This window comes from Ambystoma mexicanum, chromosome 14 (assembly GCF_040938575.1).
Source record: "Ambystoma mexicanum isolate Mex_15411 chromosome 14, UKY_AmexF1_1, whole genome shotgun sequence".
NCBI classification, from domain to species: Eukaryota; Metazoa; Chordata; class Amphibia; order Caudata; family Ambystomatidae; genus Ambystoma; species Ambystoma mexicanum.
The window spans coordinates 380,757,845-380,784,666 of NC_090940.1; the positions used below are offsets into that span (position 1 = coordinate 380,757,845).

The 26,822-nt window shown below is 46.0% G+C and overlaps 1 protein-coding gene across 3 annotated transcripts in view; it reads left to right on the forward strand.

Moving 5' to 3' along the window:
• Positions 1-455: 455 nt before the first annotated feature.
• GEMIN2 (gem nuclear organelle associated protein 2) overlaps positions 456-26,822 on the forward strand; it is a 704,794-nt gene continuing 678,427 nt past the window's right edge. Inside the window, exon 1 of one of the 3 annotated variants that reach the window (XM_069637505.1) lies at positions 456-729. In XM_069637505.1, the coding sequence (XP_069493606.1) occupies positions 608-729 (122 nt within the window). In that variant the 5' untranslated portion in view covers positions 456-607. Of the gene's footprint in view, positions 730-992; positions 1,069-26,822 lie in introns of those variants that run through there. The other 2 variants (XM_069637504.1, XM_069637503.1) reach the window with 2 other exon arrangements.

Below are 26,822 nucleotides of genomic sequence, written 5' to 3' on the forward strand. Positions count from 1 at the left end.
TGTCTTTGATGGCTGAAGAGAGACTCTCGTATCTTCAGTTTAATGAAACCAACCGTTGCTCATATTGCAATGAATGTATGATGATGGGGAAGGTTTATTTTACGGTTTTGCACCAGACACTGTTTTGATTATGAACAACCTTAACCCTGTCGCCCTTATCCCCACTTCTCTTGCACAGGACCACAATCCCTTAAAAAGAACCAGTTTCCCGCACATCTGCCAGTGAAGTTTTCATGCAACATTTTGCGCTCTTCTCGCCAGTGCACGCACGTGCGTAAACATTTATGCACTGTGACAGGCACTCCTTCGGCAACGTATCACTTATAAGATTAGCCCACGAAGTTCTAATGAAGTATTGCAACTATTTTGTATCGGTGAAATAAAACCTAAAGTGCAATAGGTAACGAGAGAACGATGAATTAAACGTAACGTAAAAGTCACGTGATGGCGACGCGTGGCTAGGGCCGTTTCTCTAGTGGGAACTATCCGCTATTCCAAAAGTACCGGTGCTGAGGGTTTTGTATGTTTTTTGTGTCTTAAGATTGTAGGTCTTCTTTTCAGTGGAAGCAGCTCTCACTCTGAAGGTAGCAGCGAAGCCGTGACCACCATGGAGTCTGATGCGGAGGACATGATGCCGCGGCTGCTACCTGTGGGTGACTGTGACATCGCAGATGACTTCGACCCGGCTGTGCCCCCCAGAACACCCCAAGAATACCTGAAGCGCGTCCAGTAAGTGCCCGTAGCCAGCTTCTTCACAATTGGCTTTTCTGCAGTACTGCCATCTAACGCTGTCCTATAGTTTACCGAGTCCTGTTTTTATTTGTGTGCATTGGAATTTGTATTGTCTTGTGCTTACAGTTGCTAAAACAACCCTACAGTTATAGAGCTCCTGCACGGGAGTGGCAGCTGTTATATGTTAATGTGGTCTTGTCCTATTGGTCACCTATCTAAGCTGTAGAATGTTTGTGATTGGCTCCTCAATTGAATGTTGATGTGTGTTTGCTGGTGAATGTTCGCGGTTTGTCAGTTGGGGCTTGAGCTGGGAGTAAGTGAGGATCATCATGGCTGGTAGGTGTGCTCCTTGTGAACGGTCCTAGTACCTGTCCGTATATATACTACAAGTAACTGGAACTCGAGCAACGGGCATAAGTAAAATAAAGCCTACCTCGTGTTATACAAGTGGCACCACAGCTGCCTACCATTCATCAAAACCGCAACCATTCCTGTTTTTCTCACTTTGGTTTAAGTTTTTTTGTTTGTTTACATTTTCAATGTATGAAAGCTACAAGACCCAGAATTTAAAGCAAAAACAGGACTGGATGGTGTTGTAATGTGAGTCAGTCTTGTTATTTATCACTGGCCAGGAGGGCATGCTGATGGAATGTTGAGGTATGCATGATAGACGGCTCAGGAGAATGTTGAGTGAGTGTTCTATAAATGTGAGTTGGGGGCCTGAGCTGGGAGTGAGAGGATGGCCGGTGGGACTGTCCCTTTAATCTCTACCTGTGTCTACTTGATCCTGCTATGTACATACCTGCAAGTAACTGGAGTTTGTACAAATGTACTTATGTATAATAAAGCATCCCGGTTTAACCTACATGCCTCCACAGCTTGACTGTGTACTTAAGGTTAGAGCCCTAGCTCACATCTTAACAGATGGCCCCATCATGCATGGCCACCGAAACATGAGGGCTCTGCATGTACTAGATGGCAATAGGCTTAAACATGGAATATAGCTAACTACCTCTTGTTAGAGGCATAGGGTTAAAACAGATTTGTTTACTTGCATTGCATGCTATTTAATTTAATCTGTATGTGGCTGATCTACCCGATTAACTGATTGAAACTAAAAGTTCCTCCAACCCACCCCCCCCCCTTCCAAAACCTCGGGTGCCTGCATATTCCATGTTTAAGTCATGCCAATAATGTGCTACTGTACTAAACGACCTTGGACAGTGGCAGAGCCAGCCAATTTTGAGGAAGTTGTAGGTGCAAGGCAGCGCACAGCAAAAATGCTCATTCCTGCCTCTGGGCTAAAATGGGGAAAGGGGCACTACAGAAAGAGCACGTGAAATCGTTTACCTTTTGAGAGCAGAACGTGTTTAACAAGTCATTAACAGGTAGCAGCAACACACAAACCGTGACTGAGAACAGAAGCCTGCCCTACCCATATCACTACCCTTCATCATGAAGCCAAAGACTTAATTGCTCAGCTTTTAGACAGCTCATTCTTTCTAATGATCAGCATCTCTTTGTGAACATACATATCCTCGAAATTAGGGTGGACAACGGGGAGATGGGTATAATGCGCCACATGACCACATAATGGATGAAAGCAAATAATATTTAAAATTATTTGCATGTGGCTCCTTTCTGGTTTCTGCAAGGATTGTTTGTGGGAATTTGGGTCTAAATAGCAGAACATGGTGTAATTTAAAACACATTTTTAATGTTACCTGCTAGCATGGTAATGCTGTGGTTGTTTGGTGCTGGTTGGCTTTGTCATTTGCTAGTAAATGGTGCTTGTCCAGCTGTATTGTGCCATAACTCCAGGATATGCATTACAGTTGGAGTGTCCTTTGAGGTCGTTCCAGGGCAACTGACTAGAAACCGTGGCCACTGAGTTTGTGCCATGCCAGCATCACCAGAAGGTGCTTCACTTATCCAGCATTACATAATATTGCATAACATGTTGTAAAAGCTGGAGAAAGATTGTTTTGCATTGATATAATCCAATAAATACAACAAAATGTGATGCTTTAAAGTGAAAAAGGTGTTCCCCAGTTTATCTTAGTGGTCAGTTTGGCAAGTTATGTTGACCATAACCACCTTTCTAAAATCATTCTTACTCCTTACCTAGCCAACATCGCATCTCAACGCACAACTCCGAAACACAGGTTACAGAACGGAATGTACTCCACCCAAAGACACGCTTCTGCACAAAATGTCCCTAAATGCCACATTAACTCTCAATAGAGAAACCAACACAACCCTGTAAGTGTTCTGGAACAGAGGGTGGTCCAGTGCAACAATAATGGAATTCTAGGAGACTTCCGGAGAGCACAAAGTGACACTATTTTCTCAGGAGAGCAAAACTCAGTGTGCAAGACATGACATGGAGGAAACTACTACCAGTGGCAACGGTCTGTCCCTTTTAATTTTTCAAATCTGTAAGCGAGCGACGAAAGCAAACGCGCCTTGGTGCGAGTAAAGCTATGTTGCGTGCAGTTGGTGCTCTGCTACTGTAGAAGGTGATTGAATACTGATGATTCCTATACACTGGAAAAACCATTTGATTTCTCTGAGGAGTTAACATGCCTAAATATAGTTTCCAAAGCCGCCAAGAGGCAGCAAATTATCTAAGTTTGTATCTACCTTTTAAACCGCTCGAAACATATTAATTTCAAGGAGGCTCACATGTTGGCCGGCACCCCCTGGTAAAGAATTGGGCGGGTGTGTTGCACAAATAAAAATCGCCTCCTTTTTAAAAAAGAAAATCATCCACTGTGGCAAATGAGCTCAAGAATGTGGGCATCCTACTTAATCCGAACATTGCTCTGTTAGAAGGCAGTAAAGTGGTGCAGGGCTTAGACCCCGACTAGTGTAGACTCAGCCTATACATTAAAGGAACTCTTTGACAAGGACAACTTAACAACAGATGAGTGCGTAATAGGAGAACAATATGATAATGCCCAGACTCCGTTCATCACTTTACATGATAATGTGGAATCCATAAATCCATCTAAACATTACGAGTATCTCGGCACTCTCCAATTCGCCACATCTGAGTCTATTGTAAACTAATGAGAACCCATTAATGAGCCCGAAAAGTGTGTCCCCTTCAATGCTAAGAGGGCTATACCTAGTACTTAAGGCGCTGGTTAAACCGTTTGAACAATTGAAACATAAAGTCACCAAGCATTGAAGTACCTTGGAATCGATGAGTTCCATCTGTATTCAAGTACAACATGAACCTCAAATTAACCTAGTTGGGGCCCACAAAGAGTTTCGAGTAAATTACCTTGATAATGAAGCTCTTATCAACAATAAAGGGCTGGATCCGGTGGCAATAGGAATCCTCTATCAAATCTAGTGGATGCCTTAAGCAAGACTGAGGTGGCAAGTTCTGTCTCTTTTGGATGATCATGACAACACTTTTGTTTTGGTAAACATAGGACTGGGTATGTTCTCCCTCACTACTGTTTTTTTCCCTTGCAAAATGATGCCTGTTTAATTAACCAATGTTGTACAATCTTTTACATTCAAAGGTATAAGGACAACACTCGCAATACATTAGTCAAAATTAATTCGTTGAAATGAAATCTTTGTTTAAATAAGGAGATAAAGCAAGGAAAGAAAAGTCCAATGCATTTTGGACTGTAAAAAGTCCCTATTCAGGCACACATTCCATCTCCTTTCTAATTATTAATGTACATTGCAGACTTCCAAAATCATCTTCAAACCCTGATGAAAGTGTATTACTCTTATTATTAGCTGGAATTACGCTAAGTACCACAGGTACTATAGTCTTGGGGACGGATACAAATAAAATGGCATTTGCATGATCCCATGTCGGATTTATTCCAAGGCAACGTTAATTCCCATGGAATGTCAACCCAGAGACTGACATTCAACAATGGATGCAATGCTTCTTTCTTGCCTGCGCTAGATTGAAGCCTCTATATTTTGAAAAACAGGAACATTATGACCATGTAATAAAGTTAAATACAACTAAGGAATGACATCAGAAGGCTACGGTTTGTTACAAGCAGTGATGAAGAGTACTGTAAATTAAAAAAGGAGACTATGCATAAAAACTGGCCACTGTGACAAATCTGAGAATGTCATCCCTTCACGGTTATGGGGTCAGGTGGTGCCTCAATAGTATATTAGTATCCCTGGGGGTGGTACACAGGGGGAGGATCACATGGGAGAAGAAGCACCTTATGAGATTTGGGGAGACCCTTCCCAGAGAATGCGGTATAATCCTGCTTTACATCAAACAGCAAGCAAGTACCTGAGGCAAACCTCAAGTGTTCCCCAAACCGGAGAACTGTAACACTATATAAAACGTAACCATAATGCATTGTCTACAGGCTGTATTGTGTTGCAAGAGTCCTCAAAATATGCGTTGCGTTTATGATAAACGGTTTATATACCGCACTCAAAGCCTCACAATCTATAATCAATGTCGTGCATCTCCCCCGTCTCACCTGAGGTCCCTTCTTGCAGGGATCCGCGGGAAGATTCTTCTTGCGGGCGGATCGGTTTTTGTACAGGCCGGCACAAGTCTCTTCCGACTCCAGCGTGCGTTCAGCGTTCCAGGATACTCGCGGGTTCAGGACGTCCAGGAAGGAAGAAGCGGTCGCAAGGATACGTGGATTCCAGGAGCCGGGTGGAAGGAGTGGGAATAAGGGTCCAGGAACTTGGATAACAGAAGGGTTCGCCAAGCTGCGAAGTACACGTCTAGTCGCTACCTGTTGATAGCGTTGAGACGCGCAGGGCCGTGGCATATTTATGGGATGTACTACGTCCGCCGTGAAGGCTGGTGCGAGGCATGTCACGTGATACGGCCATGTTGGGAGAAACAATGAATGCAAGCCCCGCCGCGATAAGGACCAGGAAGTCCAAAAGGGGCGTGTTCTGTGGGTCATGACAGCATGCCTCCTCCGAAAACCTGTTCCACCAGGTTTGCGCGGGTGTATGAGATGATATCTTCGGAGCAATCGAGGGGTGTGCAGGTTAGAAAGTGGTTCCCAGGTTCTTTCACTAGGAGGATATCCTTTCCACTCAAGCAAGTATTGAAGTTGACCCCGTTTATACCTGGAATCGCATATTCTGGATACTTCATATTCCAGTTGGTCGTCCACAACCACGGGACTGGGTCTGCAGGATTTTCGGGAGGATCGGATGTAGGGTTTCGATAGAGAAGTGTGAAAAATTGGGTGAATTTTCTTCCAGAAGTCTGGTAGCTTGAGCCGGAATGAGACTGGGTTGATGACTTCTTTTATGGAAAATGTCCCATAGTACCGGGGGGCCAATTTGTTTGGTCGTAAATGTTGTGGTAGTAGTTTCGAGGACAACCAGACTTGATCACCGACTGAATAAGAAGGCCCTGGTCTTCTCTTGGAATCCGCATGACGCTTAGTGTGTGTTTGGGCCTTTTCTAAATGTTCTTTGGCTTCCTTGTGAATGTTGATGAGAGTTTCGATCCAGGAGTCGACGGTAGGTACTGGTGTAGGATGTGGAAGAACAGAAGGTAAAACTGATGGGTGGAATCCTTGACTGCAATAGAAAGGGCTGGTCTTGACTGCTGAGTGATCGGAATTGTTGTAGGTGAATTCAGCCACAGGTATAAAGAATGACCAATCATCCTGTACCTTGGTGGCGAAACAACAAAGGTATTGTTCCAGGGTCTGATTTACACATTCCGTAGCTCCGTTAGTTTGTGGGTGATAACCTGATGAAAGAGCACGTTGGATTCCTAGAATGCGACAGAGATGTTTCCAGAATTGTGAGAAGTATTGAGGTCCACGGTCTGATATGATCTTGGAAGGAAGTCCATGAAGGCGGAAAATGTCTTCCAGGAAGATTGCAGCGAGTTCTGATGAGGATGGTAGTTTGTACAGGGGTGTAAAATGAGCCATATGAGTGAACAAGTCAGTGGTGACCCTGATAGTCGTGTATCCCGTGGAAGGTGGTAATTCCACAATTAAGTCTGTAGCGATGAATTCCCATGGCCTTGTCGGTAGTGTAGGTTGCAGTAGGAGACCCGTCGGTCTCTTGTTATCGTGTTTGTTTTGACTGCAGATAGAGCAGGCTTGGATGTACAGTTGTATGTCAGTCTTTATTCTAGGCCACCAAAATTGTCTTTGTATAAGACGGAGAGTGTTGGTGATGCCACGATGTCCGGAGTGGAGGGTATCGTGGCAGAGGTTTATTATCCTTTGTTGTAGTTTCTGTGTGGGAATGACTAGAGCGTTATCTTTTAACAAATATCTGTCCTTGGTTCTCAGATTCCATGGATTCTTCCTTTTTGAAATATCCTTCCAGAGCTCAGAGGATTGGGTTTGCATCCAGACTTCTTCCAAAAGACTGACTGCTTGAGCTACAAAAATCGTGTGGGGAAACATCTTGGGATAGACTCGATCTTCAATAGTTTCGTAATCAGGACGTCGAGATACGGCGTCAGCAATTATGTTTTGTGATCCAGGAACAGGACTGATGTGGAACTGGTACTGGGCAAAGAAGAAAGCCCAACGGCCCTGACGACTGTTTCTACACTCCAAGGATTGTAGAACTTGAATGTTTCGATGGTCCGTGCGAACCTGGACGTCTAGCTCCCAGGAGTAGATGTCGCCATTCTGTGAAGGCTTGGCGGATGGCTAACGGTTCCTTTTCCAAGACGGAATAATGTGTCTCACTGGGAGTCAGGGTTCGTGAAAGGTAAGCAATGGGGTGTTCCAACTTGTCCTCAAATTCTTGCTTCAAGACTGCTCCTATGGCGCAGTTAGAGGCATCCATCTCCCCTAGGAATGGCCAATTAATGTTGGGTTGGGCTAGGATGGGGGCTTGAGTAAACTCTTTTTTAGGCATTGGAATGCGTTGTCTTGAGGTGCAGACCAGAGAAAGGGAGTGTCTTTGTTCAACCGATCATCGCTATCTTGAAGAATCTCAGAAAAGATGGGTATGAACTTTCGATAGAAATTGGCAAGCCCCAGGAAGGCCCCAGGAAGGATTGAACTTGTTTCACGGAAGTGGGAGCCGGCCAAGATAGTATGGCCTTTACCTTCGAATGATCCATACCAATTCCTTCTGGACTAAGGACAAATCCTAGATAATGAACAGAAGTAACTTGAAACAGGCATTTCTCAGGTTTGGCTAGGAGTCTGTGTTCACGTAGTCGTTGTAAGACTGCCTTTACATGCTCTTCATGCTTTAAAGGGGTGGTCCTTGGAGTAAATCAAGATATCGTCCAGGTAGACGATGACGAAGAGAAACAGCATGTCAGAGAACACCCTATCCATGAATCGTTGAAAGAGTGCAAGGGCATGACCAAATATTCAAAGTGTCCAAAAGGTGTTCTAAAGGCTGTTTTCCATTTGTCTTCTTCCTTGATACGAATCAGATGATAGGCACCCCTGAGATCCAGTTTCGTGAAGATTACAGCTCCTCTCACAACTTCCAGGATATCCGAGATCAAGGGTAAGGGGTAACGGTCCTTGAGGGTGCATTGATTTAATCCACGATAATCGAGGCAAGGTCTAAGTTCCTTGGTGTCCTTCTTGGGAACAAAGAAAAGCGAGGCTCCAGCTGGGGATTTTGATGGTCTTATGGTGCCATTTTCAAGGTTGGTATCCAAGTATTCTCGGAGGGCTTTTTTTCAGGTTTGGATAGGATAAACATCCTCCCAAAGGGAATCCCTGCTGAAGGCTCTGTGTTTATGGCGCAGTCTTCAGGTCTGTGAGGGGGTAGAGCCTGTACTATGGCAGTTGAAAACACATCAGCATAACTTTGATAGGCCTTTGGGACCTGAATGATATTGGAAACCATGAGTGCCTCTTGTTGATCTGCTGGATTACTTTCAGACTATATCGAGGAGGGATAAACAATGAGACAGACAATACTCTGAACCAAGAAACAAGGATCTCAATGTCCAATTGATGTATGGATTGTGTTTCTGCAACCAGGGCATGCCTAGTACCATGGGGTAGTGGGCTGATTTGATGATATCAAACTTGATCAATTCCTGGATGGTTTATTGAAAGGTGTATTTCCTTGGTCTGCAAGGATATGGGTCCTGAACTGAGGCGTCTTCCATCAATTGCCTCCACAGGTTGTATTACACCCCGGGCTTCATATGGAATGTGGTGCTTAAAGACCCAATCTTGATCAATGAATACTCCCATAGCCCCACAATCCACCAAGGTCAGGATGGGGTAGGTCTCCTTCTTTGATAACGATAAGAAGGCTTGTAGAACCACCAGGTTCTTCTGTCCAGGAGAGTTCAAGGTTGGAATAGATGTTGAGCAAACATCTCTCTCTCTCTCCTGACACCTCGCTCCATCTAGGTTCGGAAGCTGGCGTTTCCCGAACGCCATGGAGGGGCTAGAGGACATTCTCTAACCAGGTGTTTATCCGATGCACAATACATGCACAAGCCTGTGTGGATCCTTCTCATCCTTTCTTGTGGGGAAATGGGTCCACGGAAGGCTCCTATTTGCATGGGTTCCGGGTCAGTGTCAGGGGTTGGGACAGGATCAGTTTTTACTGAAGTCTCAAGAGAACTTCTCTGGAAGGGCATCTTGGTCTTTTTTCTCTCTGCCTTTCTTTCCTGGATACGAAAGTCTATCTGCATGGCTAAATCCATAAGAGCCTGGAATGAGCTAGGACGAGCCACTCTGGCTAATTCATCTTTTATATCCTTGTTTAGGCCCCTACGGAAGAGAGTGAAACTTGCTTCTGAGCACCAATCTGCTTCCTTGGCCAATTGTTTGAATCTTGTGACATACGTTAGCATGTCCTGGGATCCTTGCCGAAAGTCAAGTAGGCGTTCCTGGGCACTACAAACCTGTTCTAGGCGGTCGAACATGGTTTTGAGAGCCTGTATGAATCTGTCATAATCATCTAGGAGGGCATCTCCAGAATTGACTAAGGGAGTAGCCCAAGTCAATGCATTTCCTGCGAGGTGTGAGATTATAAAGCCCACCTTTGCCCTGGAAGTTGAAAAATAATAGGGCTTAAAGGTAAAATGCACCAAACAGTAGTTCAGGAATCCACGAAGGGATTTTGCAGACCCATCATACTTGTCTACGACACCACCCAGTAACACACTCTCTTTTGTAGCAGAATCTTGAGACAAAACAAGTTGCTTTAATGCGACATTCTCCGCTTTTAAGTTCTGCACCTCGGTTGTTAGTTCTTGCATGCCACGCATGAGATCCTGGACGGCCTTTTCCATATCGGTTTCAATGTCGGTCGTTCGGCGTCTCAAACTGTCGTGAATCTTCCACGCCCCGCCCCCCCCGTCGCACCTGAGGTCGCTTCTTGCAGGGATCCGCGGGAAGATTCTTCTTGCGGGCGGATCGGTTTTTGTACAGGCCGGCACGAGTCTCTTCCGACTCCAGCGTGCCAGGATACTCGCGGGTTCAGGACATCCAGGAAGGAAGAAGCGGTCGCAAGGATAGGTGGATTCCAGGAACTGGGTGGAAAAGAGAGGGTGGAAGGAGTGGGAATAAGGGTCCAGGAACTTGGATAACAGAAGGGTTCGCTAAGCTGCGAAGTACCCGTCTAGTCACTACCTGTTGATAGCGTTGAGACGCGTGGGGCCGCGGGGGCGTGGCATATTTATGGGACGTACTACGTCCGCCGTGAAGGCTGGTGCGAGGCGTGTCGCGTGATACGGGCATGTTGGAAGAAACAATGAATGCAAGCCCCGCCGGTGCCCCCGTCCAACCGCAACATTGGCGGAATGCATTATCCCGTCGCGGCCGCAGCCGCGACGGGAGATGCGCCTGCCATGAAGTCAGGTGAGCCGACAGAAGTGGCAGCCAGCCACAGCGACGCTGTGACTGGCTGCCACTTCTGTCAGTCATAGTAACTGCCTTTGGTGACCCCTCGAGCGAGAGGTCACCAGAGGCAGATACTGTCCCTTTGTTTCCCCAGGTCGCCGAGGCGTCTTTTTCACCCTCGGCGAACCTGGGGATTCCTCGACGTTTATAAAAGATGGCTTTGAAAGTACACATTTCAAGCCATCTTTTATAAAGCTTTGTCGACGGACAATTTTGTCCGTAGTCAAAGCTTTATAAAAGATGGCTTGAATTGTGTACTTTCAAAGCCATCTTTTATAAACCCGAAATCTTTAAAAAAAAAAAAGATGGCCTGAAAACTAGGCAAATCGTAGGGTATGCACACAAATATATTTTAATGTTATATATTTGTGTGCGTACCTTACTATGGTTTGTGTACTTTGCAAGCCATCTTTTATAAACGTAGACATATGTTACATATCTCTATGTTTAGAAAAGATGGCTTGCATAGTACACAAACCATAGTAAGGTACGCACACAAATATATAACATTTATATATATTTGTGTGTATACCCTACGATTTGCGTACTTTTTAGGCCATTCCCCTCCCACAAGCCACATCCCCAAATGAGGGCCCCCCCTCGATTTCTTACCCCACTTAAAGCCCTGCCCGCCGCGATAAGGACCAGGAAGTCCAGAAGGGGCGTGTTCTGTGGGTCTTGACAATCAAAAGGTGTCGAATTAATATAATTCATGAATTTTTACAGGTTCTATATGCACCCAGCACTAACATAATCTTAAACTAAGCCTGGGTGATCTTGTGCACTAGCAGCACATTTTCATATTAATTTCATGCTTCTTTGAGCACGAGAACAGTTCAACAAATTTAGTATTCAAGTAACTGGAAACCCTTTTTTTTTTTTTTAATTATAATTTTTCTTTTTAAACTCTTTATTTCTCATTTTCAACAAGTTACAATAAACAACAGAATTAACATCCTAGGTCATTGAGTTGAAAAATACATAACAGCGCAAAACAAAATAAAACAGAATTCCATAACTCTGTATTCCTGTCGCACGCAGGGGCTGCTGGCGTGTGTGGAGACGCTGGCGTTTGGGCAGCCATTCCGCACCCGCGGTCTAGTCTCTCTGCCTTTTGGCCAGCGGCAGTCCTTTTTACGTGCTCCAACCTGGAAGCCAGCGCGTTGCAACCTATTCACGTTAGGCTTCCGGGTTGGTACACTGGGATCTCTCCTCTTCGGCTTATGCCGCTCATGTTTTTCTCCCTCTCCTGCCTCCTCTAGCTCGCTTTTCATTTCGTTGTTAGTGCTCACTTGCTGTAGCGTGAACCCCGCTTTCTTTGCCTGTGGCTTGTTTTCCTGTGCTTTTGCCCAGCTTTCCCCTCTCTTCACTGGCCATCCTTACTTACCTCCATATGTTTATTCCTCTTGCTGTGGTACGCTTCTACTCTACAGAAGGAGGGGCTTCTGATCTTCTGGGTCACTACAGCCTTTGTGACAGCACGCAGCTCAGCCTTTTGGAACCAGTCCGTCCTCACCCAGCCAAGGAAGGTTTTTTTTGTGCCTAACAGCTTTTTCCCCTAATCTGGTCTGCTCTGGTACGGGGGTCCCCTTGACCCTGGGTCTGAGGGGCAGGGTGGCTTCCTCCCGAGGCAGACCTCCTCTACATTCAAGAGAAAAGGCCTTCTGGAAGAAGAGATTTGGAGTTGAACCTGACCAAGAGACCACAGGTGAGCAGGAAGGGGAGTGTGGTAACCTGGAATCAGGGGTTCAATTGTCGGAACCGAGGAGTTCGCTTGACAATTCCACCATATGAAACTTGGGACTAACCTAAAACAAAGCCAGATGTATCAAACAAATGACAACAAACAAGTAAGACCACACAAAACAACCACATAGACAACACAAACCCCCTCCCCATACATTAATGCAAATAGACCAATGCACTCCACTCCAGAACCTAATCTAGCATCATCCATAAAGGTCAATAAATCTCCCCCACATTTCCGCATAAAGGGTTTCCTTGTTTTGTTTACAATACATCGTTTTTTCTCAAATCTGGATAAAATTCTAACATCTAAAACTCAGTCCTCCACCATCGGCTTCTTCCGTGTCTTCCAGACCCTCAACACTTGTTTAGCCGCCACCAACAAAACTTTAATTACCCCACACGATATCACCCAACTCACATCCCGTCCACCACTATACAATAATAAGATGACTGCTAAGAGATTGCGTGGATAAAAAATGTCCCAAATTTGATCGACACTATTAATAACCTCCCTCCAAAAACTCACCACTCTTTCACAATACCATAACATATGTATCAAAGTACCTTGTTCTTTCCCACAAGCCCAACACTGATCATCACCAACTAATCCCAATTTGCACATACGAACTGGGGTCCAATATATTCTGCCCAATATACTTTGATGTATATAGCGTAATTGCAAATTCACTTTGGCAGTTGTCTGCACTCTCCAAATCTTTTCCAATTCTCTTGGCGTAAGTTCTCTGTCCATGACAACCTCAGCTTGTCCCATGAATCTAACCATTGTCCATCAGGTTGCATAAACTGCATAAAAGTAGACACTTTTTGGAGTCCAATTTCCAAAATCTTAAAATTCTCTGGTTTCTTCAAAAATGGAGCGCCCAACATGTCTCTCTGTTCTGATAGTAGAGTCACCAAAATATCATACCTTCTTAATTCCCTGTTCCTTAACACACATTTCTCAACTAAACTTGCAAAAGGTACTACCCCTGCAGCACGCCACACATCACTAATAGTCAAAACACCCCTCTGAACCCAACTTTTCCAATTCAGTACCTTATTATTAAGCTGCAGACCAGGATTATGCCAAAGGGAAGCCTCTTCATAAAGATATAGACCTAGTCCGGTTCCAACTATCCAATCCATTACGACAAAGCTTCTTTAGTAGCCAAAACCGACTCCAAACACTGCACCTTCTTAGGCAACTTTCCAAAAGAAAACAAACATTTAATATCATAAGGCAAAAACCGTTGTATTTCAATTTGTACCCACCACGGCACCTTGTTCAGAACTTCACCAGTGCATCGGTCACTTTCTTTAACAAAAAACCACTACCATAATTTTTCAACACCGGGTACCCAAACCCCCCATCTTTAACATTACGAACCATAGTATACCGGGGAATCTTGGCCCTCTTCCCAAATCCCCACAAAAAATCCTGAAATAATCTGACTATACATGCAAACGCTCCCTTTGTAAAATGCACAGGCAAAGATTGAACAACATACAGAACCTTTGGCAGCAACATCATTTTAATAGCATTAATTTTACCCCAAGGAATTAGATTGACACATCCCCATCTCATAATATCCCGCCTAAGAACCTCAATAATTTTATCCACGTTATAATTTACCAGCTTTCTAAAATCTTGAGTAATAAAGATACCCGAATATTCCCATTTACAATGCCACACCAGCAGATGCTCACATCCATGCAAAGTCCTCACCGGAAATACCACTGTTTTATCCCAATTGATCTGATACCCAGATAGTTTACCAACTTCCTAAAAGACCTCCTTCAATACATGACCCCCCTACAACAGGATCATCCAAGATGACCACAACATCATCCGCATAAGCCAGAGCTTTGATTTCCACATCTCCAACAGCAAACCCTTGGATACATCTCATCTGACGTATATATGCTAACAAGGGCTCCAATACCAAATTAAATAACAGTGGCGACAAAGGGCAACCCTGGCGTGTGCCTCTAAACAACGGAAATGACATAGAAAACCCCTCATTCACCCACACCTTTGCCGATATGCCATTCTGAAGTGTTGAATAGCTCTAATAAAGAAAGGACCAAAACCTAATTTCAACAGTGTATAATTCAGGAAGCCCCAATTCACCCTATCAAAGGCCTTCTCTGCGTCTAAAAAGATCAACAAAATATCCTTTATCTCTGAGTCTGGCAAACTCAAAATGTCGTACAGTGTTCGAATATTATCATATCCATATCTTCTCTCCAGGAATCCTGTCTGAGAGTGCTCTACTAACTCACCTATATATTTTTTGAGCCTCACCGTCAATATTTTGGTAAAGATTTTTAGGTCTACATAAAGCAAGGAGATAGGTCGATAATTACTGCACCTAGTTGCATCTTTTCCAAGTTTCGGGATCACCGTGATGATTGCCTCCTTCATTGAATCACATAACCTCCCTTCCCTCAAAAAAGTTATATAATTCACATAAAACCGGTGACAACACTTCCCCATATTTCTGATAAAATTCCACTGTCAAACCATCCATTCCTGGAGATTTACCTTCATTCATTCCCTCAATTACCCACAAAACCTTAGGATGGTAATCGGGGTTTCCATACAACATCATAACTGGAAACACTTTCTTAGGTTATCTAGTGTCCTCTGCACCTTTGTTAGTTGTACGAGGTGGTCATCGTAGTCCATCTGTTTTAGTTTAGCCTTTCTCATGATTTTGTGTTCCTCTGCATTACACTCTTAATGTTAAGGTGTTCAAAACTTTCAAAAAAACTGCATACAGTTTTTCGCATAAACCATCAACTTTGCCGTTTACTCTGCTCTCTCTGTCTTGTTTGATGCAGAACCGGAGAAGGTTATTGTATGCTTGTCAAATTTGTAGTTCAGTGAATTAAAGCCCTAGCGTTGGCCTGAGCAGCTAATGATGGGTAACACCCAGATACAGTCAAATACATTCCATTGGCATAGATTTCTGTAGTTGAAACCTGGGTGGACTGCTAAAGATGGGATTGAGTAGCCATTCTTTTTAGTTAATATACAATTTTAATTAATACATCAATTAATTAAATAATTGCTAAAACATAAGTATTCTAGGGGCGTCAAAGCATTATTAAAAAATGAATTTAACCAATCAAAAAATCTGGCACATATCCTAAAAACGATGCTGAAGAATGTGCTTCAACCAACAATTATACGTAACTGTTATATCATCACACATATGTCCAACATTTTGTCCAAATGACCCTTCCACAAGTATATCACAATAACCCAATCAGTGTTTTATGGGTCTGGTTAACCAACAACTATGCCCAACATGTTTTGTTCTCTCATATTTGGCAAACATTCATAGGACTTCTTCAGAGGCTACTGCTCCTTCATCACCCTCGCATACAATCTATTTTTTGCCACATCTGTGTGGTATTTCCTATGCTGCTAGGAGCCTTACAGCCTTAACAGCCAAGATAGAAGTCTTCAATTCAATCAAGTGGAATGACTGCACAATCAACTTTCTGGACTTAATCAAACATTAGCAGTCAAACCATACCACAAAAAACAGACAAGAATGCACTGCTCAAATTTGAGAGTTTTCACCCCAAACCTGCAAAAGAAAATGTGCCCTTGGCCAATTCCTCCGGTTAAGGAGAAATAGCTCTGTAAAAGCTGACTATGTAAAGGAGGCTAAAGCAATAAAAAGAAAATTAAAAAAATGGAAAAAGAGGATATCCTGAAACATTGCTCAAAAAGAGCAAGCAACAACAACAGAGGCAACTTTGGAATAGAACATCAAAAAAGATACAGAGAATGACAGACTAGTGTTTGTGAGCACCTTCTCAGATTAGTCTAATAGAATCACCGGAATGATGAGGACAAATTGGAGAATCATGCGGCAAGGTAAAAAACCTATGGATGCGCCAAAAATCGGAGGGATCAAGTTATGAGCAATGTCATTTGCCCCAGAATACAGAAACAACATAGACTCCCATCTGTGTGGGGTATGGCTAATGCGAAAGGACATAAACCATGTGGCAAATGCAGGAGTTGCAATTTACAAGCCGATCTTAAGAGATTATTATTTTATTTTTGTATTTGTTTTGTTTGTTTTTTATTTTTCAGGTACAAATAAACGCACTCAATCATTGTTCAGATGTGTAGTGTCTGTTAGATTCCCGTACCTACCCTCCCTAACCCCAACTTTAAACAGTAACTTGTGTCACAATGCTACACTTTTTGTTGTTGCAGATTTCCTAGGTCCGATCTTCTTCATGGATGACCGGTGTTGTCATCCTTTGAGCGTTGTATATCTCTCAGGACTTCGAGCTTGTCTTCTGGCCAGTTGCTACGTTCAAGCGGGTTTGTCTGGCGAGGCAAATAGTTCTTGTATTAGCCACGATGTAATGTCTGTGGAGCTTTCTGTTTTTCCCCCTTCCCAGCGCTTCATACCACAACGCTGTCTCCGCCGTTGACCACCTTTCAGGTCCTTCCACCATGTTTCTACTTTTGGTCCTTCTTTGGCTTTCCACATCATTGCTATCCATCGTTCGGCTAATACCCATGCCAGGTCCATTACCCTTTTCATTGCTCTGCTTTTATTTGGGTTTTTGTATAGTTCTAAGAGACAAGCCTTAGCTGTCCAGTCTTGGCCTTTTACCCTGTTCTTTCGCAGATGCTGTTCTATTTCTTGCCAGTACGCCCAGATCAATGGGCAGAGCCAAAACATATGTCCCATGTCTGCTTTCTCCTCCCCACATTTTGGGCATTTCTGTGTGCCTGCTCCTGGGAACAGTGATATCTTTTTCGGGTTCAGGTATGCTCTGTGGAGTCTGGTGTTTCTGGATATCTTTTTGGGATATAGCATTGCTTTGGTCCTTTCCTTATCTTTGATTTCTCTTCCTATTTCTGTTTCCCATATCAGTTTCCCTTTAGTTAGGTCTTTCGGTATCTCTTCCAGGAGCGTTTGATTATAGTCTAGATACCATATGTCCTCCATCAGTTATGTTGTATAGGAGGCCCAGCACAGGGTTCTTGGTTTGCAGAGTCGTCAGGGATGGCCATCTAGTCTTTAGGTGTCCGGCGAGCCTCGCATAAGTTATGTATTGACCCTGGTACAGTTTGTGGGTTTCCACTAATTCGTGGAACTCCAGTATTGTCCCTGCTGGGGCTAGGTCACCTGTCGTAATCGGTCCCTTGGTCTTCCAATGGGTCCTGCTTTGCTTAAGATGTTCTCTGTTGGTTCTATTTAGAGCTGCTAATGGTATCTGGGAGGAGTATGGTTCGTCTTTTTTAAGCATTGTCTTCGCTCTACCCCATATCTGTAGCGCTGTAAAAGCATTGGAGGTTGTGCAATTCTGTTTTTCTCCAGCCACAACACCTCTTTAAGGTAATATGGGGTTACAATGGCGCCCAGCAAGGCGTGCTCTATTGTCTCTGTGTCTGCCAGCCAGCTTGCTACATGTTGGAGTTGGCCCGCTAGATAGTAAAGTTCAAAATGTGGGAGGCACACTCCGCCTTCTGTATAGTCCCTGCATAGTATTTCCATAGCTACTCTTTTCCGGCCTTTTCCCCCCATATGAAGCTGCTTAGTACTGGATTCAGATTTCTGGAAAAAACCTTGGTATAAGGTATGGTACATTTATGAAGTGGCATAGTAGTCTGGGGAGGGCTTTCATTTTTATTAGCGAGATCCGTCCCATCACTGACGGGGGAAGTTTTTCCCAGAAGTGTATTTATGCTTCTCGGCCCTTTTTTGCCCTCACTGTGTTGCTGATGTGAGTATTCTCTGTGCTATGACATATGTTTATGCCTAGATAGTGGAACGTGTGTTGTTTCCACTGCAGATCAAGGCGAGGAAGCCGATCTTCTGTATGCCAGCCCATCCTGCTAGGGAAAACAAACAAGATTTATTCTTGCTTATGAAGATTCCCGATAGTTGTATGAAGTTGTCTAGCACCTCCAGGTACGTCTCTAGGTTGTCCTCTGGATGTTTTATATACAACAGTATATCGTCTGATAGAGGGATATAATAAGCATGGTCCCATCTATTTGCAGTCCCGTTTCTTTGAATTATTCTCTCATGTAAATCGCTAGTGGCTCTAGTGCCAGTATATACAATAGGGCGACAGTGGTCAGCCTTGTTTAGTTCCGCTGCTGATCGGGAATAGGTCTGCGATTGTGTAGAGCATGCGTATCCATCTCATGAATCCATGTCCTATCCTCTAATGCTCTAAGGTGGCAAACAGCCATTCCCATCGCACAGAATTGAATGCCTTAATGGCATGTAATGCTGCTACTGCGCAGCCTTCTGGTCTAGTGTGTGTCCTGTCTATAACTGCCTGAAGCCGCCTCAGGTTTGTGGTTGTGGCCCTACCAGGGATGTACCCTGTCTGGTCAGGGTGGAACAGCGTAGTAATTACCCCTTTTTTTTTTTTTTTAAATGTATATTTTTTCTTTTCGACTCAGTATTTTATTATCATTTTTAAGAAATGACACCGACATCATATATAGATAGAAACTCAACAGAAACACATGCTTAGCAAGGCTTCACAGCAGTGGTGCCCGGTCACAGGAGAGGTGCCACCTTCAGAGGGGTCAGGCAGTCCACGTGGCGTTGTCCCTCAAGTCAGTAGCTCATTCCAACCTGCGAGTTAGTGGGGGCCTCCTACTGAGTCCGCGGAATTGTGCTGCATAGTCCATGAATGGAGCCCACGTGTTACGGAAAGGATTCAGATTTCCCAATCGCAGCGCTGTGATCTTTTCAGACACTACGATGTCCCAGCACTTAGACCACCATATCGGGTTTGAGGGGCCTTGTGGGTGTTTCCAGAGACTAGCCTGGGCGATTTCGGCAGCTGTCAGTGGGTACATAGGCATGCTGAGTGACCCGACAGCGGGAGTTCCCCACATCGCCAGTATCTCCCAACAGTATGATCCCGGGGTCCCAAGGAATTGCAACACCTGTAATCGCCTTAATATGATCCATCACCCCCCCATCCCCAGTAGACCGCCGGTCCAAGTAATTGCCCTTTTTAGCCGTTCTGCTAGTTCCGCTGTGTGAATCTTAGTGTCTTGGTTCATCAACTTGATTGCCCGATAGGATTCACATAATCATTCATCTTTCCCCAGTTTCAGGATAGGGAGTATCAGGGCTTGTTCCATCGTGTCTGGAAGGGCTCCTACATCGTATGCCTCTTCCAGGGCGTGTAGTAATTGTGGGCTAATAGGTCTGTGCATTCTTTATAAAGGTGTCCATCATTACCTGGTGTTTTCCCGGTGGGTTTTGAGGTGATTACTCCTTGTATCTCATCTAAAGTGAGAGGGCTGTCTAGCATTTCTCGTTGTTATAACGTTAATGTGGTTAGCCCTATGTCTTCAAGGGTTTTGTTTATTTCTGTTTTTCTAGACTGCGTATTATCTTCATATAGCTTGCTGTAAAAGTCTCTAAAGGTGTGATTGATCTCTGTTTGCGATCGCCATACGTGACCGCACTCATAAGCCTCCCATACCGTTAGTGTTTCTACACTTCTTGTGCTAAAAAACAGTTCTGTTTGGAGTCTCGGGTCTTCTCTGAAACTGCTATCTCGCAAAGATTCTGCCCGAAGTTTCCATGTAGGGATAGGCGCCGGGCAGTCCGTAATGGCCCACGTGAATGATCAGAGAGGGTTCTGCCTTTGAACGCCCCTCCACTATGCTACCCAGGTGTGCTTTACTGGTAAAGACAAAGTCAATTCTTGTATATATCGTATTTACACTTGAGCAAAACGAGAATTCCTGTTTGTCTTGGTGGAGCCATGGGCATGTTTCCTGGAACTCTATGGGCCTCATTACAAGCATGGAGCAAATGGAAAAAAGGAAGGCGGAATGGTAATTACGAGCCTCGAAACCCGGCATTACGGCCACCGCCTGTACCGTGCCCCTACTTACCGGCATGCGTGCGTCCACGCCCCCTTGGCAGCGGCAATACCGGGATGCCGCTAACAGGAGGAGATCACAAGTAAGGCGGGCATGCACCTACCCGCATCCCGAAGGCGTTAAATAGGGCCTGGACGATGGCGCTACTACAGGCATTGCTGACCACCCGTAAATGGCAACCTGCTGTGTTACCCAACTGTCACAGGTGCACTCAATACCACAGGTGGAGCAAATGGAGCCTGATCCAGCACAAAAGGAGCACACACCACACCCTTCCAACACCAAAATGATCCCACTTGCTGTAGCAATCCTGGGGCTGGAGGACATGCATGCACTGCTACACCAACAACAGGCAGCACAGAGGAGAGGCAGGAAGAGAAGGAGGTTGAGACAGGCCCAGCAAGTTCCACCGGTGCAGCCATTGCTACACCTAGGCAGCCACCATTCCCTCGCATCAGAGCCAGTCCATTCAACCTAACCAGATCCACACCCTGTACCGTTTGGACCGGGACACCATCACCACCATAGTGGACATGATACACAATGACATTGTCAGCCAGATAGAAATCTGCACTGCCATCCCCGCTCAACTGAAGGTAGTGTCTGTGCTCCACTTCCTGGCCACAGGCACCTACCAGCACACATTGGGCCAGCTGCACGGCATATCACAACCACTCTTTTCACGCATGCTGACCCAAGTGCTGGATGCCCTCCTGAAGCATGCAAGCACCCACATATCCCTACCACGGACTGGCCAGGAGCTCGCTGGCACTAAAGTAGGCTTCTATGTAGTGGCAGGCATGCCCAATTGCGTCGGTGCCCTCGACTGCACCCATGTAGAATTGGTGGTCCCTCATGCCAGTGAGGTGGTGTACTGCAATCGCAAGCAATAGCATTCCATCAATGTGCAGATGGTATGTGACTCCAGCAAGATGATCACACATTGTTGTGCCCGATATCCCGGATCCACACATGATGGCATGGTGCTGCGTAACTCCTCGCTACCCCGCTCTATGGAGCGACATGCTGGACGACGTGCCTGGCTGCTTGGTAAGTTGCCTGACAGGCCCATGGCAGTGCAGTGGGGGGTGAGACCGGGGGGGACGCATACTCCACCTGGGTGGAGAGTGGACAATGCACATACAGCGAAACACTGTAGCCCTGAACATCCCAACCTGAACATGACACATCAGTGTCATACATGGGACCAATGCTGCACAGCATTGACAATATGCCAGACGTACAAGCAGGCCACCATGGGAATGTCAAGCGATGGATGCCCAAAAATGATCACACCTGTGGCAATGCCGCAATTGGGAACACGTAAGAGTACCATACAACACCAACATTGGTGTTAAAACATTGTTCCGCATCCACTGTACATCTGCATCAGCATGCAAGTGAACGCCCTGCATCATCTGGACAACGCAACGCACACCAGCAGACCATAGTACAGTACACATAGCGTCAAATGAACCTGCGTGCATGTGCATGTCAACACCGAATAGCTGCTGCCATGGCAGTGATTACTAAAGGTGTCAGGTCAGATATCGACTAACACATACCTCATTGTGCCCCCATGCAGGTGATGGTGGCTATCCCTTAAAGCCGTGGCTACTTACTCCTGTACAGAACCTGCAGAACAGGCACGAAGAGGAGTACAATCTGGTTCATACCCGTACCCGTGTTGTGATTGAGCAGACCTTTGGCCTGTTGAAGACACGGTTCCGCTTTCTCAGCAGGTCTGGTGGAGCACTCCTTTACGGGCCTGAGAAGATGGGAAAGACCACCATGGTCTGTGCCATGCTGCACAACATGTGCATCGGTAGAAACGTACTACTGTCACCTAACGTTGACCTGCATGCACCGGCTGAGGAGGATGATGATGATGGAGGAAGAGCAGCACCCCTGCCAGTTGGCGATGCACAGGATGGCCGTGCAGTGCGCCAATCACTGATTGACGATTTCTTCCAAACCACAGATATGCTGATGGGTCTGTAGTAGTACTACACTGGCCATTGGGATCGTGTGGATGAGGACACAGGGTTTGTGGGGAGTTGGCCACTGTGCGCTGTCATGAATCGAATAAACACACACAAAATGAACAATGTCCAGTCATGAAATGATTTTGAACACAACGGGTGTATTTGAATATTAACAATATTGTGCTTGAATCCTCCACCTCACACACACCCTTCCCCCAACACCACCTCCCCCACCCCTCAACTATTGTCATCCCTCACGCAAGGTGGCAGTTAGCACATGCAGGGTGGTCCTGCTATTTCCCGCCTCTCTTCGGGTCTGGGGGCAGCATGTCCGTGTGGCGTGCGCTGCGCCTGCTAATGCGCACAGGACTTGAGGGAGTCGAGCTGGCAGGTGTGGTGGATGGGGTGGAGGTGGATGGCTGTGAGACCGCCGGCACAGATTGTTGCTGCTGCATATGCTCTAGAATCCTGCCAAGGACCTGTGTAACCGCTGCTAAACTGTCTCTGATGACAATGGTGTTGGAGTTCATGGCCATTATAGAAGCCGCATTTGCCTCCCGGATCTCACGGCGGGTCTGTTCCCCCTCCGGCACATACTGCCGGACCAGTTCAATCATAGTGTCCTGGCGGGCCTCAACTTTCGTCAGGCGGGCCTCTATGTTGGTGGGGGCTGTGGAGGTGAATGGTGCAGTGGCAGGGTGGGCAATTGCTGGGCTTCTTTCTGATGTGGTTGACGGATGTGGACTCCCCAGATCAACGACATGTTCCTGCATAGGGCATGCTGGTGTGCCCTGTGTGGAGTGCAGGGGGGTGGGCTGGGGGCTCGGTGTATGGGGACATACTACATGGATGTTGTTTTCCATGTCTAGGATTTCCTCAACTTGGCCCTCCACGTCGCTGAGGGGGGCAATGGTTGCTACCTCCCCTATGGAACTTGTGGCAGCTGATTGCGTCCCATCACCCTCTGCCTCTGCAGGAGTTGCCGACTCCATAGTGGCTGTGCTGTCGGCTGGTGTTGTCTCCTTCTGTGCTGGCGTGGCCTGTACTGCTGGCCTGAGTTGCACTCTGGGCATTGGGTGTTGCCCTGGAGGTGGAAGGTCCAGAGCCTTTTGTCTGGCCCTGGATCCCTTTGAGGATGTACTGGCCTTTGGGGCAGACTCCTGGCATTCACTTTCTGCATCTGTGCATGTGGGGAAACAGGAGATGCAGGGCATCAGTGATGGTGGTACGTGCAATATGCATGATTTGGTGCTGTTCAGTTTTTCACATTTCATGCATTTCTTTCTTGTAGATTTGACGCTTAGGGTACTTGCAATGTGGGGGGGCCATATTGGCATACCCTGTGGACTCTCCTTACTGGACTGATGTGTACTAGGTGGCATACAGTCGTATTGCTGTTTGCGTGATGTGTGACATGTGATTGATCCCTGTGTGTTGGGTGTCTGTTGGTAATGGAATTGGCACGCAGCATGCATTTCATTGTGTCAGGGTTTGGCCCACCATCTGGACCTGTATCTGAATGTGTGTGTGATGGGCCATACATTGGCTTGGTTCACTTTCGCATCTGTTGTGCTACGCCATGCTTTGGTTCACTGGGGTTTGTGGGGACACTCGCCTCCATCTCCCGATGTCGGCACTCCAGTCTCCATTTCTCCAAAGCACGCGATAGATTCCATGTTGATCAGGGTGCTGCACGTCTCCTCCCATCTCATCAATTTGGTGGGTGAGTGGTCCCTGTAGCCATGGTCTCCCTGCGGTTGGCTGCAAGTATGTTGCGCACCCGGAGACGTAGATCGTCCCACTTTTTAAAAACATTTTTTGCAGTCTTTCACCGTGCGGGTGGTGGTGCCAACCGCAGTCACCTTCCGTGCCGCCTCCTCCCATATTTGCTTTTTGCGCTATTGTGCTTCGCGTTTGAGGTTATTGGCAAACACCTCATCCGCATAGCCTGCCAGCGTGTCCGCCACCATATTAAGCTCCTCGTCGGAGAAGCGCTTCTTGCGAATGCGGGGGGGTTGACTTACAGGTAGCCTTGTACATGATGGGGTCATTGAGCCTGCTCTCCACTCTGTACCAGTGCTGTGTTAAGAGAATTGCAATGGATTGTGTTTTTTAAGATGGCCGCTGGCGCATTTCCCGTTCCGGCGCAATGACGTTACTTCCGGGTCCGGTATTACAAACCCGGTATTTGCATGATGGTATTGCCGGGTCCGTTATTAAGTGGTTGCTCCTGGGCGGAGGCGGTATCGGCGGGTCCCATGATGGTGCTATCAGGGGGTCTATGGGGGGGTCTTTAGCGGCATGGCGGTGCAGCCATTACCAGCATGGGCGTTCGCGCATGCTCGTGCTCAGCCGCTATTTGCGGTCTCCATGGTACACGGACGCACTAAGTGCACCATGCCGGTAATGCCTGCGGTTTTCCCGCGTTTCTCGTAATGAGGCCCTATGTCTTGTACTAACGTTTTCAGCGCTGTCGTAGAGAGGGAGTGGTTGTAGCAAGTGTGCTGATCTATCTAGAGCTGGGTCTTATATACAATTGAAATCCCCTCCCCAAAGCCAGTAGGCGCCTCCGTACGGAGACAGGAGAGAATATAATGAGCAATAAAACGTTGCTGTATTCTGGTTGAGTGCATATGTGTTGATTATGCAGAACTCCCTCTATATTTCCGTGTAGTGGTATAACCCTCCCTTCTGAGTGTGTGTGCAATATTCGGTGCAGTGTTCCTGGTGCAATCCATATGAGTACCCTCGTACATAGTTGGAATATGCTGAGCCAGACCCCTTACCCCTCCATTTGCTAAATGTATGCGTCTGTTTGTCAGGTGGGTTTCCTGGAGCATTGCAATTTGGATGACTTTCCTGCGCAAGTAGGTAATTCCTCTCATCCTTTTAACATGATTATTCAGGCCACGTACGTTCCACGTGACAATTTTCAAGGTGTTTGCCATCTGGTGTGAGTTATTTGCTCCATGTCTCTATCGCCAGATGTTGGGTTCCTCGCATTGTGGTTGCGCGCTACATTGGGGTACATTTCTTTGCTTTTGTGCTGTCTCTTGTTCTCTCGGCCATCTTTAGTTTTGCTAGTGCGCTTCTTTTCCTTGACCTGCTTGGTCGTGCTGCTGTTTATTTAACCTTCTTGTTCACGGCTTGACCACGCTTGTGACTTTGACAACTGAACTGTAACATAACATTTAACTTGGTGCCCACCGGCATAGCTGTGGAGGTGTCTCCACCATTTTCCTGTTGGGTCTTGGGAAGTCGGTGGTCGAGAACTCGAGGCTACTCTTAGTCCATTTTAGGGTTCGGGTGCGGGGCTCAATGCCCTGGCCTGCAGTGAGAGGGGATTTGGGACCGGGAAGAGTATGTGCTTCAGGTTCACTACTGTAGATTAGGTTGGAGCTTCCGATTGGAACACAGTAGTGTTGAGATATGGAGTTCCTGCTTACATTTACTCATTTCGTTGTGCCTGCAGTGTCCGGGTTTTAGCTGTTTCTGCTGTTAATTATTTATTATTGAGGTGGTTCTAATCTGTTTGTTCTTCCAGGAGCTGGCCCAGGTTTTGTTCGTCCAGCCAGTCATTTGTTGCTTCTGGCATCTTGAAAAACAGCGTTTATTTATTTATTTGAATTTTTTTTTTCCTTTATACAGTATTTTTTATTTTTGCGGGATAAAGGAGTATATTCCTTGGCGTCCGAGCATTTCCTTGATGGTTACAAATTGTGCTCGCCTTCTTTGCACTTGGATCGTGTAGTCTGGATATATTGCCAGAGTTGCTGAGTCTCTTCAGTTCACTCCGCCTGATCTAGAGAAAGCTAGGATTTTTTTCTTTGTCACGATAATTAAGAATTTTTGCAATTGTTGACCTTGGGCTCCTGGAAGAGGCTTTCTTGTGAGGGCACTTTGTGCTCTTTCTACCGTGAACCCCTGCGACAGGGCTCAGGTCCTATCTCCTGAAGGAGCAGAATTACAATATAATCTGTGGGGTCCCTTCCTTCAGCACCCTCGGGCAGCCCCAGTATTGTAATGTTGCTCCTCTGCGCTCTTCCTTCTGCTTCTTCTGTCCTTTCTTGTAATGTTCTAAGTTTGATCGTCCGCTCCTGGACTGTCTCTTTCAGTTCCTTAGTCGTAGCTCCTGTCTCGCCATGCTTTTGTTCTGTGCCACCTACTCTGCTTGCAAGGTTGCGCATATCCTGGCGTAGAAGGCTCACATTGCATTTTATCTCCCGTATATGTGTTTCCATGGAGGTGTGCATCGCAGCAATTGCTTCTAGTATATTGCTTTCGTCAGTGTTTTGTTGTGTGTCCGGAATCAGTGTGCCCCTGTTGTTCCCCCTGATTTGTGGGGTCAATCAGTGATTCATCTATCAGTGATGAATTTTTCTTTGTATAAGTATCCATTTTTGCTTGGTTAGCTTGTGTCGCCTTCCGGCACTTGGGATGATTAGCTGCACTTTCTGATTCTGGGGTCACTTCAGCTTACTTCTATTGCAGCTGCTTTATCACTTGAGGGAGGGGGTTAGCTTCTGTGCTGGTTTCTCGGCAGTCGTATTCACAGCCTTGCTCAGTTATGCACTAATTACATGCCCAGTCTCCTGGTGGCAGTATTTCTGT